Source organism: Idiotropiscis lumnitzeri, chromosome 9 (assembly GCF_059441095.1).
Source record: "Idiotropiscis lumnitzeri isolate Australia: NSW breed Sydney's pygmy pipehorse chromosome 9, RoL_Ilum_1.0, whole genome shotgun sequence".
Taxonomy (NCBI): Eukaryota; Metazoa; Chordata; class Actinopteri; order Syngnathiformes; family Syngnathidae; genus Idiotropiscis; species Idiotropiscis lumnitzeri.
In genome coordinates, this window is record NC_142399.1 from 11,432,506 (window position 1) to 11,446,667 (window position 14,162).

The 14,162-nt window shown below is 44.4% G+C and overlaps 1 protein-coding gene across 2 annotated transcripts in view; it reads left to right on the top strand.

Annotated features, from left to right (window-relative positions):
* Positions 1 to 8,475, top strand: part of arid5b (AT-rich interaction domain 5B) — a 77,951-nt gene extending 69,476 nt beyond the window's left edge. For both annotated transcript variants that reach the window (XM_088304694.1, XM_088304695.1), the window contains 2 exons: positions 5,669 to 5,870; positions 6,538 to 8,475. In XM_088304694.1, coding sequence (XP_088160820.1) covers positions 5,669 to 5,870; positions 6,538 to 8,349 — 2,014 coding nt within the window. In that variant the 3' untranslated portion in view covers positions 8,350 to 8,475. The remainder of the gene's footprint in view (positions 1 to 5,668; positions 5,871 to 6,537) is intronic.
* The last annotated feature ends 5,687 nt before the right edge of the window (positions 8,476 to 14,162 follow it).

Consider the following 14,162-nt stretch of genomic DNA (forward strand, 5'->3'; position numbering starts at 1 on the left):
CAGCATCTCTTTGCTTCGTCCTTGCCGTACTGCAGATACATCACGTTGTGTGTGTGCGTGCGTGTGTGGGGGTGTGTTTGTGTGTGTGTGTGTGTCTCTCAGGAAAAGGGTATTAGAGGCAATCTTACTTGCCACTTTGGTTCTGTCAGCCAAAGGCAAGGAAGAGAAAGACACAGCCAGGCAAGACGTGATTTAATGGCTGCCGTTGCTTAAAGTAACACTATGTAAGTGTTTGACCTGAAAAAGCAGCAGCGTCAGCATTACGAGGTAGCGCACCGGCTCACGGTGAGGGAAACCGAGGCGACCCGGAATAACCTGACGCTGCAGAGCTGGCCAGGACGCCGCTAGTGTTAGCGTTAGCGGCTGTGCTAACATTATTTTAAAACTTTTTCTTTGCGTTTAGACATCATGTTGTTAATATTCTTAGATTATATGAACATATATAAATTATTGATAAATATATTTTTGAGTCAAATAGTATTAGAATACGAAAATATATATTTGTACATTTAAATAAAAAAAGAAAAGAAAAAAAGGAAACCCTAAGGAAAATATCACATACAGTGATTTTTTTTTATTATTATTATATTTTTTTTATTTAAAAAGTCACAAGTAGCCATGTCCAAAATCATACAGAAAGTTGGCTATTTTGATTTGAAGCATACATTTTTGGGCAAATTTTGAGTCCTTGTCCTTTCCTCCAAATTGGCCTCAATTAGAAGCAGGTGTCGCACACTGGTGGGCAATGCTACGTTGCAAAGCCGTTTTGCGTACGCCATGTCATGTGAGTGGAGCATGACGCCAAAGCTCAATGATGTCACGTCAAGCGTTTCCAATATTTTAAAAAAATGGGCGTGATCATTTCAAGGATTTTAAAAGTTAGAAAGCAAACTCGCTCCTGACACCAGTTTGATTGGTTGACACAAACTTGGGCAAACATGTCTATCATATCAGGACACAAATAATCTTTAGGACCCATGCCCGAAATTGAACAGGAAGCCGACCATTTTGGTTTGACGCAGACAATTTGGGTCAAATTCCACAAGTCTGACCAACTCCTTTTAGGGAATTTGTCCATATGAGTCCCACTCAGAACCAGGCATCCTCGACGGATGGCTGAATTTTCCCCACCATCTTGAGTCGATGGAATGTCCAAGCTTGACCATCTTTTTGGGTATTTGCAGAGGAAACTAGGTGTAAGATCATGCTCTCCGCTACTTGTAGCTTTTAATTTCATTACTATTGGCGACTTGGCGAGCCCATGTTCACCTGGCAGAGTGGAGCAGCGGCGGCTAATGAGACCAAAGACACCCCCCCCACCTCACCCCTCAACCGAGGAGGGAGGAAGGAACAGTAGAGGTCATTTTAAAGCTGCTGTTTTCAGACGTGACAAAGAGCTTTAAGTTTTTCATACATTCTTTGGCTGCCCTCCTCTTTTAACCGCATGAATGGGGGTCACCTCGAGTGGTTTGGCTTTAAGACAAAAAAGGGCTTTGAGGCATGAATCCAAAGTGGAGGGAGGGGGGAGTTGAAGGGACGGGTAGGGGGCCAGGCGGGAATGTCTGTTTATCCCGCCGTTGACATCTTTTTATTTCATGGCCTCCCGGGCCTGCGAAATACAATAAAACAAATTATTTTTTTGTGCTGCTAATCTCTACCGGCTCTGCTCGCCCTTTAAATTGTCCTTTTCTTTTTTTTTTTTTTTTTTTTTTTTTTTTTTTTTTTTTTTTTTTTTTTTTTGTCTCCCTCTTTTCTTTCCGCCACTGCCGCGCTCCGCTCCTGTGATCTTAACGCAGACGAGTGACTAAAATTAATTTGGGGCGCAGATGGTGGGGGGGAGGTTGTGGAAGTGGAACAGCCTCTAGGCTTTTTCCACATATTTGGTGACTTAGGGCCCCTGTTTCTTGGATTCCGACACGCCGCTTGTTCCTGTAACATGAAACGCAAACCAGGGCAGCCCATTGCTGGTAAAGTAACCTTGTTTTTGCCAACTTCACTCTCCCTCCCTGCCAGACTGCACGCGCGCGTGTGCGTGCGTGTGAGTGTGTGCGTATGTGTGCGCGCCCGCGCGCGTGCACGTGTGAGAGAGCCCAGCAACATGCTCGTCTTGGCAGCTTCCATTAAATGAACCATTATGGATTTTTGCTGATTTATTAAGATTAACCAGACATGCATAATAGCCTTTTATCAGCGTTGATCTCATTCCCAGATTTGCTCGTGCCTGCTATTTCTATATTTACTCAACATTGAGCCCCCCCACCTCGCCAAGCGACCCTTCCTCCGTGCTCTATGTAGTAGTCGCTTGTTATGGACACGGGAAAAACGGACGCTCAAACAAGAGGCGGCTGATAAATTGGCTTGAGAGGAAGTTAAGTGTTTATTGACCTCATAAAAATGTTGCTGGTGCGCCTTAATGAAAATCATCACTGCCGCCTCCCTCCTCCTCCCCCCTCACTCTCCAAGCCCCCACCAAAAGCAACATGCGCCACCATGTGGCCCACGGTGGGAACGACACCCGCTTTTTATTAGGACTTCATTCGTTCCTGTTTTGTGGGTGTATGCGGAAAATGAAGACCTCCTTCACTGTGATACAAATGTAAAAAGGAGTCAAGCATGTGTGTGGAAAACTCGTGTCGTCACTGTTTACATCAATGACTGTTTTCTTTGGGCAAGTTAACTTGATTCCTTCTTAAGCGACCTCCAAGTTTGAATGGAAGTCAGTTGCTTCAATAAAATGTGGGGAAACAACAACAATCAATTATGTATTCGCCTGTCACCTTGATGACGTATTGCCGAGAGCGTGTTGACTTTCTGCTGCTGTAAGCGCTCAGACAAGTGCAAAGAATTTAACCCCTTCAGTATTCGAACACGTTTAAGTGTCAGTCACCCTTGGGGTTGATAAAAGATTGACTTGATGCCTTTTTAACTCACTGTTAAAAGAAAAAAAAGGGAAATAAACCACCATGGTAGAATGTGAAATACCCCTCTTTGTCTTTTTTTTTTTTTTTTTAAATGAACCATGTATTAAAAAATGTGAACACGACAACAAACTGTGATCTCAGCCTTAACTTTAATGAAACATTGCTGAGAAAAAATATGTCCAGCCCGGCTGCTGATTAAGATTGCGCGTGTTGTTTTTCGCAGTGGTTGCACCTCTTCATTAACGTGTCGTCATGCGTGCGCTTTTTCCAATAAGTCGTGTTTAATAGCACATTTCCTTTCTTGGCTCGGGGCCGCTGGCCTGCCAGAGCAGCTGGACGAAATGTCGTTTGGCTGCTTTTTTTCCCTTCTTTTTGCTGCCAGCGCTTTTGTTCAAAGAGCAAGCGAACACTCTTTTTGAGGGATTATATTTATTTTTTTGAAGAGCAAGCAAAACATTTCTTCATGATTGATGGATTGTTTTGTGCGTCCTTTAAAAGGATTGCCCCCTTTTCATGAATATGTCTCCTACTAGAGGATATCATGGAATGTTGGATGCCACTCCCCCCGACCAGTACAGAACGAGTATTTGCTCTTTGAGTATGCACAGATGCCACATAATGATCTCACTAGTACTTGATCCAAAAAAATTCAAATCACAAAATCAGAAGCAAAGACTTTCTGATGCGCATGATGATTCTCCTGCGTCAAGCCACTGTAGTGTAGCGCCACCGACTGGCCAGGAAGACTTACTACATCTCAGGTTTTTTATTGTCAGCTCTCATTATCCAGATATCTTGAAATAATGCTGTGATACTGATTACTGGTATCCATGTCCAGTTTTATATCACGTGGCGCTATTCATGTGCCTTAAATATGTATTTGTTGTGCTCGCGAGGAGAAGCAAATCTTTCTGGTCCACAGAGAATGACATGATCAATTTACAGGTTGGACTGTAGCGTTTTTAAACTGACACAAAAGGAGGAAAGTATTTCCAGATCGAAAACAAAGTCAAATGATAACACGTTGTCCATTTTGCCGTATTTGGGCGTCTGTTAGTTTGCATTTCTTTAACGATGACATTGGACTTAACTAATTTCACCAACGATGCAAATACAAAAAACATTTCATGCACACATTCACATCTGCAGACGCCATTTTTGAGAACACCAACCTCTAACAAAAGTGGAGGAAAATGACAAGGCGCCACATTTGTTCTTTTTTAAATACACGTCCATTCTTTTTGTTTTGTTTTTCTTTTTTCTTTTCCTTTTTTGCCGCTTGTTCCACTGGCATCCTCCTCATTCTTTTTCCACGGCTGTCAAAAAGTCTCAAGTTGTTACTCTGCACTCGAGCTATTGTGAACTCCCAATCCTGTCCCCGTTATGAATTAAATGTGAACTCTTGGAATGTCGGGATGAGGAATAGCAGAGCCCCGCAATGTTTCTGCTGGCTTTACATGGCCTTCATTGGCTGCGAGCATCTGCATGTAATCCCGTCATCTGGGGTGCTGTGGTAAAGCAAAACAAAATCCACACACCAGCTCAAGGGATGAATCATATTGGCAATGTGAAATTCCCCTCTCCACTGCACCAAAAAAAAAAAAAGAAAAATATTTTAAAAATGCTAGAGTGTGTGTAATCATGTCCAGGAAAAGCGGAGCGTTTATTCTTCTCTCAAGGTTCAAATATAATAATCAGTGTGATGTGTCTCAGCAGGAGCTCACGCACACACTCTCACACACACGCACGCACACACACACACGCACTCACATTCTCTGGCATTCATGTGCGACTGGATTTCCCCTAATGTTGTGTCATTACAAAAGGATTATTTATTGCATGCCAAGTATTATAACTCCAGCCAACACCACCCTCAAACGCATGTCTTGTTTTTATTTCATGTATGATTTTATCCTCTTAATATTGGTTTTATTTTCCGATACAGCTCTTTTTTTTCCCCCGCATCGCCTAATTGTGCGGTATAAACATTTTCTACTAGGCAAGGCATGTCAGTTTTATTTCATAGACAAGGCAACTCAATGTGCTTCCCACAAGCAAAGACACAACTCCACCAATCATTTACACAACAACAAGTGTTAAAAAACAATCAAAAGCAAAGCAGAAAAAACAAAAGTAGCTTACAAAAACGTCTAAAATGTACATTGACAGAAAACTTCAAAGACATTGATGGTTTTGTTGTCTAGCTTTTACTGGCTCAAAGGCAAAGGTCTGTACAGGTCCAAATCAACTTGCAAGTTTATTTTTCTACGCTTACACTTTGATTTCTAAGTCATTACACTTGTCGTGCACCTTCAAGGTGTTTCAGGTCTTAGTTTTTAGAGGAGGAACAGCATCCAGGACGTTGGAGATTTCCCACGTGAATTCATCCACAATCTCTCCAATCACAAATCATTGAAAGTTGTCAATCCACTGTAGACGAGCGGATCGTGTTTTTTAACGCTGCTGGTCATTGTCACTTCCTCATTTAGTGACTTTGTTGTTCATGTACCGTTGCCATAAACGTTTTATTGATATTCTCATATTCCTGTGTGCTGCCGCTTTCCACTTTGCTGCCATTTGCCCTATTATATTACTAATAAACCTTTATTTTGTTGGCCTACAAAATAGTTTGTGCACTAAAAGGCAACATTTGTGACTTCACCTGGCCAGACGCCGCGCATCTTAAAGTTGACAAGTGTTTGACATAACGACGCCGACGTTCCTTCTTTCCTCCCCCGCCCCCGCAGGCTTCTGCTCCCGTACGAGAGGCACCTCAAAGGCGAGCAGGACAAGCCCCTCCCGCTGGCCAAACCCCGCAGCCAGGAGAAGGCGCTGTCTGCCAAGGCCAAAGGCGCCGGGGCCAAGAAAGCCAAGGGCCCGCCGGGCGCTGGCAAGCAGACGGCCAGGAAGGAGCGCGGCGAGGCGGCCAAAGGCCAGCAACACTCACAGGTTGGTTGCAGACGTCCGCCGGCTGCCGCAACACTCGTTGCCTTCGTCCAGTAACTCGTCACGGTTTGTTTGCGCTTACGTCGGCGCGCCTACAGCGAGTGCGCAAGAGCCATTGAGGAGCTCATGCAGGCTGTGAGACGATGCTCGGAAGAGCTTTTTCAAGCCAACTTGATGTACTTTAAGACTTCTTCATCCATATTTGTGACAGTTTGGTTATGTCACAGGGGCCGCAACAGTCAATCGCCAACTAATCGAGTATGGTAAATGGACTTTGACTTGTATCGTTATTGTCGACCTCGGGTACTCAAAGCACTTAAACACTGGTCCGTAGCAGGTTGGAAACGAGGCAAAAATAAGCATCACAGCTTTGCAAAGGAAAAGCAAATGTTTTATTTTGATTCCACACAGAGAAATTGGAGAATATTTAGTGTTGAGAAGCTGAAATGACGAGTTGATTTGATTTTGATTTTAAACAATTAACTGATTATCTCAAATAATTAAATCAATTTGATGTACGTATTTTATTTTGTTTAGTTTCTGTGCTGGTCTTCAAAATAACACTTTACATTGAAACGGCGCAAAAAATACTGACGACAGCACACACAACTTTCTGGACTTGTGGACCATTACAATGATCAAATGATAGCAAGAATTTTTACACTTGCAGGATTCCAAGGTGAAACGGGAAGCAGGCACAAAGCTGGACGCGGCGGCTGTGGATGAACCCATCGTCATCGAGGAGGAGGAGCTTCACGTGACGCTGAAGAAAGAGGAGTCATTGGCCGGGGAGCTGCCCACGCCGCTGTGCCCCAAAGATGCCGATTCCAGCAGACCTCAACCCGAGTGGAGACAAATCGGTGAGGCTCTTCAAGCTGCCAAGACCGAGGTCCACCTGGTGGCCAAAAGCGCATACCTGCCTCACGCCTGGGACCAGAACAAACCCGCCGGACACATCGCGCTGCCAGAGTCCTCCCCCAGGGTCAAGGACTCCTCGGAGAGTCACGGCGGGAGAGTGGGCAAGGTGTTACCCATGTGTAAACAAGATAGGCAGTCTATAGACTTGAGTGCGGATCCCTTCCCTGAGAAGGAAGACTACGGGGTGTTTCGGAAGGAGAGTCCCGCACAGATTGCCGCCTACTGCAAAGGTGGCCAAGGGGTCATGTCTCCTCTGGCCAAAAAGAAGCTCCTCGCCCAAGTGTGTGAGTCGGTCTCCTTCTCGTTCGCGTCGGCGCTCCAGCCGTCTCTTGCGCCTGAGAGAGACGCGGACAAGGGGAAAGGCGAAGGAGAAGGTCAGAGGCAGCACGTTTCTGACAGAGTCCCGGAGGTGGCGCCAATGTTCCGGCCGTCTGTCATTCAGCACGCGCAGAGCAGCAAGCCTCCGCAGGAGAGGAGCAGCGGCCACATCCTGCAACCTCACATCAGTGCCCCGTGGCAGCCGTATCTCCCCAGGACGCAAGACCTAGACGCTGCGGAGAACATCTCGGAAAAGCTCCTGCAGGCTCGACGCTTAACCGGCGACTGCTACTCGTCTCCGCACCTTCACAGTCTGTACAGACAAACGGAGAACTGCCTGAGCCAGGACAAGATAGCCGTATACGCTAACGGAGAACGACGGGAGGACTTCGCCAGGGACCGCGAGGGGGGGCAGGGTTTTGTTTGCGGAGGCCTGGAGCAGGAAGGCCTGACTTACAGGTCGCACTACAGCGATGAAGCGCAGACTCAAGGCGAGAGCGGAGAGGCGGATGACGAGCCCAGAGATTTCACAGTGTCCAAACCGCTCTCCCAGCGGGTGTCGACCTTCTCCAAACCCCCCTTCTGCAGCCTCCCCTACTCCATCGTGCACCAGGGGTTGGACTCTCACCCTAAGGCGTGCAGAGTTCCCCCTATGACCATCTCGCTTCCCAAGCAGGACCCATCACCACCTTTTCTTAGTCCCAAATCCTCATCGGACTCGTCACTCACCAGCCCCGTCCGGCACAATAAACGAAGCCTCGGGGAACCGGACGGCGAGGAGTTGCCGGAGAGAAAGGTCCGCGTGGTGACGCCCATCCACCCGGCATCCGCCATCCGACGCAGCGACCCGGAGGAGCTGAAAGCCGCCGAGCCGGCCCACGCGGTCCACCTCAACGACCGCCTCCCCGAGGGCCACCCCACCACCGCCTACCCGCTGCCTCATGTCGCACCCCTCTACGCCGGTATGTACTCGCCCGGCAGCCTGATGTCACAAGACGGACTCCAGCAGCACCCGGGCCTGCAGTACCTTAAGAGCCAGTCGGCCGTGTCCCCCCTCGTGCCCCCCTTAGCCTTCCACTCCATGCTGCTCCACAGGCAACTTCTGGCGTCCGCCCCCAGCCCGCACCACTTCTTCAGGCACCCAGGGGGGGCGGCCCTCTACGGGGATTTGCTGCACCACTTGTACCCGCTTTCCACCCTCCCCCCTCCACAGCTGTCTTCGGTACATCCTAGCACTAGACTGTGAGGAACATATGGCTTGTTCCAGCAAGCAAAGACAGTGGCTCAGTCGTCAGATGGGTCCGGATGGAAGGTTGGCGGCTGATTGTAAAACTCTTTCGTGAGACAGACTGAAAATTCCATTTTTTTATATTAGTTAATACATTTGTTTATATCTTTTGCACTGTTCTCTATTGTTATCACCACTTACTGTATCTTTTTGTTTGTATACTTATTTGCACAATTCTGACGTGGATGTGCTCACTTTTGATTTTGACTCTTCGTCGGCGGGAATCGGACAGTCGCGCCGTTTTTGTTTACTGCGCTTAGGGCTAAAATTGTGTCGCTTGAAACACTACAATGGGATGATGCGTATTCAGGAGTCGCCCAAATGTGTCCTTTCCGTCACTGCCGTTCAGTGGCTCTACTTTTTTTGATGCCCTTACACTGCACGGTATCACCTGGGTTTGTGGTAGTGCGTTTTTGAAAACAAGTTTTGGTCAGAAATGCAAAATGCACCCATTTGTGAAAGAGTCAGACCAACAACGGTCACTCAAGTGACTTGAAACTGACCAAATAAACATACAGCCTCAATGAGAATTTACGTTTTTACAACTGAATCTACTCGACTGGTAATGAACCGGACGTGGTTTTTCCTCGCAGGTTTTTAGACAAATGGGAAAAGCATCAATAGCGATTGAAGGCAAATCTGTACCGTGCAGTGGAGTCCATCGACAAAAAGTAACCTCTAGAGGTGCTGTGGGACAGGACATGTCCAAATTCATTTCACGTGAATAAATGTGGCTTTTGGGTTGGATTTTTAAATTGTATTTTTTGTTTTATTATTTTATTGAAATTACACATCAGGCATCTTCGGACAGTGGCAGCCTGTTGCACGAGTGTAATAAAGCAGCCGCTTGCTGCGGAATGCTCGGTCCATTTCACCGCCTCTATTATTCATGACTTGAAAATTACTTATGCTTTTGAAAATTACGGTCCAAACACGCTGAAAAAAAGAGCCACGGTATGAATTTTATTTTAATAAGAATGTGGTCACTTAAGATGCTTTGAAAATATTTGTGCCTTTTGCCCATCTTGCGTTGTTATTAGCACTAAATGGTGGGTGGTTGCAGGCGTTCAGATCCATCAATTTACTGTGACAGTTGATCATTTACACTTTAACGGAGACATATTAGGAAAAAAAAACACTAATTGACTATTGGCCACAAGTGAAAATACAATGCCTTTTACTTCCTTTAGGCAGACTACGGGCTTGTAGCCCTTTGCTTCGCCCGCGTTTGTCGTGAACTACAGCCGCGTTTGTGATGTGGTAAGTCTGCTGCATGCACCACATGCACAGATGTGCTCACACGAAATTGACAAAAGCAGTTGGGCAGCTTGGTGATCATGTGTTGCAGCCACCCGCGAAAATGCATCTTTGTGGGGTCTTTAGATTCTAGCCGCTCACTTTGCCACAACGCCCTTGCTCCATCGCTGGTTGTCATGGTAACAGAAGAGAACCCTTAATATTATTACATATTCTCCATGAAGGAGCCCTTCTAAATTTTGCAGGATTGTGTCGTGGCGTTTATCCGCTGCATGTGCCACATTCATGGCTCCCCCATCTTAGATGGTTGAATTGGGCAGCCTGGAGATGAAGTGCTGCCTCCACGGGTGAAAATCCCATCGATGCTTTAACTTTGTCTTTATGTGTGCTCTTCAGACTTTAGCTTCTGGCTTGCTTGTCCTTGGCACTGGTGGTGAGGTGGGGGGTCATTGGAATTCTCAATTTGGCCCTAATTGCCAGCCATCTATGGAAAACGCTTTAAGCGTTTAAAATCCTTGACATGCTGTGCACTATTAGTACTGATAATGAAGTGCAATATGTCAACTAGTCGACTTTCTTAACACATACACACACACTAGAACGCGTATGACAGTTGTCTACTAGTGCTCAGTGTTGCGTCGTAACTAACATGTTGTAAAGCTCTCCTACTAGTGATGGCTAAGACTACAAGGAGTAAAATGGGTAGCAAGGTAATGGTAAACCAATTCAGGGCACCAGTAGAATGCCTCTCTTACCAGTTCCTTTTTTCCTCACTACTGCCTTCCACTACTACGTAACATTTCTGCACACTAGTACAACAATTTTGGCATGCTAGTTAGACAACTACATGCTACTATTGAGGCAAAACTACCAGTTGAAATTTTGGTGCTATGAGCACAACAGCCTACAAGTGCATGAAGCATGCCTACTAGTTGGACCTGGTAGTGTTACTACTGCAGTAGAATAGTTTTCTAGTAAGATTTGACGGTGCACTAGTCGTGGCGAGAATGTTACCAGTAAGACAATCATTGCACTAGTGCGCCCAGTTGAAGAAGGAGCGTACTAATACAGGGAACGATATCCTTAAATAGTGATGCAAAACTACTATGTAGTAGGGCTGGGCGATATGACCTCAAATCGATAGCGCGGTAAATGGGGCAATTTTACCTCGATAACGATAAATGCACAATAAATTCCCCCTGAGGACCAAAATCAAAATAAATGCAGGAAATGCATATTAACTGTTTTTTATTGACCAACTGGTACACATTCACTTTCAGTGAAAAATAAAAGTACAAAAACCATTTGTATAAACATTCCAAATAGCTTGCTTTGCATGATTTGAACAATGTCACAAAGAACAGAAGAAAAAGGGTACCTCTCACAAAATCTTTTTCTGCAAATAGATTGTGCCTAGATTTGTGTAAAGGTACCTTGTAAACAATATAAATAATGCCATGCGCAAAGGAGCCAGTCACCTGTAAACAAAATGCTAAATAGAATGGAAAAAATGTCAATGGAATGCCAGTGCCAAATAAACGCGCGTGCTTCATCAGGAAAATGCCGTCTCGAGTACTCCGGTGCGCGGTCGCCACTTGTCGTCTATGTACTGCACACTCAGGCTCAAACAGGGGATGCATGTTGCGACTCGACCACAAGTCGGATGTGGATGCAAAATGCTTGACATGTCTCCGCTCCCGTCCCGATGTTGTCCATATTGGGAAGTACGGTTTGCGACAAATATTTTCGTACCTCTTGTCGGCTACTTTCATGAGGCGTTTCAATCCTGTGCGCTCCACTGTAACTAGAGGAGCTCTATCTTTAGAGCTATGTGCTCGGCTATCGCGTCCACCACTGAGACGTTCTCTCGTATGGTGTCGCCTCGGTTATGGGCTGTTGTTACTTGTCCAAACTTGCTCCTCACTTTGAACTTTTAGCACAAGCTCCAAGTCAACAGCATGGTTGTGTTGTGGGTGGTGAAAAAGAAAAGGTTGGACGCGCTGTTTTGGTGCTTACGATGCACTTTGTAGTTCATGTTCTTTTGCTCAAACATCGTCTTTATGGAACCCAAAACATTTCCAAACGACAGATGTCGAATTTCTTTTCGGGATAAGCGCGACAGGAACAATTTCAACTAACGTTACTTCGTCTGCAGCCGTGTCAGCCGCTTCAGGATTTGAATCGCCAGCTACCAACGTGTTTTCTGTTTACATTCTTCTACAGCGCATGAGTCACGTGACTACATGCGCTGGAGCCGTCTTAAAGAGGCATGAACATCGCCGCAGACAGAAAAGACTTCTTTTTCTTTTTTTTTTTTTTTTTTTAGACACCGAATTTACCGACATGGGCAAAATGATGTCGGTCATTGTAATACATTTCGATAAATTTTCGGTTTATCGCCCAGCCCTACTATGTAGGTATTTTGGCGCCACTAGGACAACAGGAGGCGACTATGTGTGACCCGTGCCTTCTAGTTGGGACCAGTATGGTTACTAATGCATCACTGGACTTCACTAGTGAGGTTTGATTGTGTACTAGTTGGCCTAAAGTCATATTAGTTGTGGAAAAACATTACGAATAAACTTTGCTCTCCTAGTGCGCTCATTTTCTTACCAGTGCGTACAAAAAGTGTATTAGTACACGGTTGTTAAGATGGATATCGAGTATTGCACAAACCACATTGAGGCATAACTGTGCACTCATTGACAAATTTGTGTGCTACTAGTTAATGTCCAGCACTTCACACGTAGTACTAGTAGTCCGCAGATGTCAACTAGTGCTTGTAGACATTCTACAAGTGTTGAGCTGTGTTACTAGTGAGTAGAAAAAGTATACTAGTACATGGGCCTTAATGAGGATATTGAATACGTTTGTGTTATTTGCCCCAAGGAACAAGCACTAACTGAAAGAAACAAAAATCCATACACAGGATCAATTTGACCTTTTCCTTCTCTTCCGTCTTCATCTTCATTTTCTCGTGCGCGCTTGCGTGTGTGTATGTGCGCGCGCATGTGTAAATAAATAGCACTGTAGATAGCACACCGCACTCGCACGAGCGTGGTGGTTATCCTATCCAAACTGTTATAGTCTGTAAATAGCATCAAAGGCAGTATCTATCTGTATGTATGCGTGAAAGAAAGAAAGAAAGGGGGGGAAAAAGGTCGATTACACAAAATCTAGCCTCTAACAAACACTACGTTTTGCAATTAAGGATTAGTTGTTGTTTTTTGTCTTTGCTTTTTCTTTCTTTTTTTATTGTGCATCCTCAAAAAAGTGTTTTTTGATACAGTAGCCATGTGTTTACCAATCAGCCAGCTGGCAGAGACAAAAAATAGTTTTTTTTGTTTGTTTTTTTTAATGCTATGACCTCCTGTATATTTAATTAAAATATTTTACTATCTCAAGGTCTTCCATGTGTGTTGAAAATTGTTGACTTTTCTTCTCCTTTTGTTGTAGCAACAGGCCTATTTTTTTCTCCAATTTGAACATCCTTTGTGGGGTTCAAATTTCAATGTTTTACTTGACTTGTGTGTTGACTGTTTTTATAGTTCATATGTCAGCTGTGTGACCGGCCTCCGTCCATGATTTTTAATTGTGTTTTTGGCCCGTGAGATTCCTCCCTCGCTGTTTCTGGGAAGAGGGTCAGATGAGCCCCAAGTGGCATTCTGGATCCTTCTGACACTCGAAAAAATGACTTTTGTTGCCACCCCATGGTTGGAAAGCGCATTTTGACTTATCTTTTGGAAGTGTATTGCTTCCTCACGAAAAAAAAACCCTAAATCTTAAAATATGATAAATTTCACATTATAATATGATAGGTTTGACATTGCTTCCGGTTGAGGTCACTCACGGTGCCTTATGGGGATGAATGTATTCTTTTTCCTTCTTTTTTTTAAAGCCTTAAATCATTTTTTAAACACTTGGCCTTGTTTTTATAGCAGTATTTTAGAAGAGCAGCAATTTTGAAGATGGAAAGTTTGATTTACAACGCACAAAAGGTATGTTTGTATAGACACTTAAATTCTTAATTTTGCACCAATACAAAGAAATGTAATAAATTGTGAGGGATCAAGAGCATCACACAACTTTTCATACTATTATATTGTGCAGTGTAATCGTGGACCCATCCCTATTTCCAGTGAACAGATCTAATTGTTTTCCCCAAACTAACAAACTCAATCACATCAATAATCGTGCTCCAAGATATGCTTCAGAAAAATAACCTACGGTCATTATTTTATGTTGGTAAAAAAAGCAGGATCTTCAGCAATAACAAGACTGAACGGAAGTAGAAAATACAATCATCTGCATCAAGTTAATTTCTTATAGTTTATAGTGGACTAAAATGTATCTGGATCCAAATGGTTTTATTTCATGCATCTATTAGACATACTAAAATTTAAAAAAATATATATTTTCAGTGCACTTCCTATTACCATCTTCTTTCTGCAAATTTAGTGTTAAACTAAATAGTGTGCCGCCGGTGGTTGGCATATTACACCCAAAAAATAAAC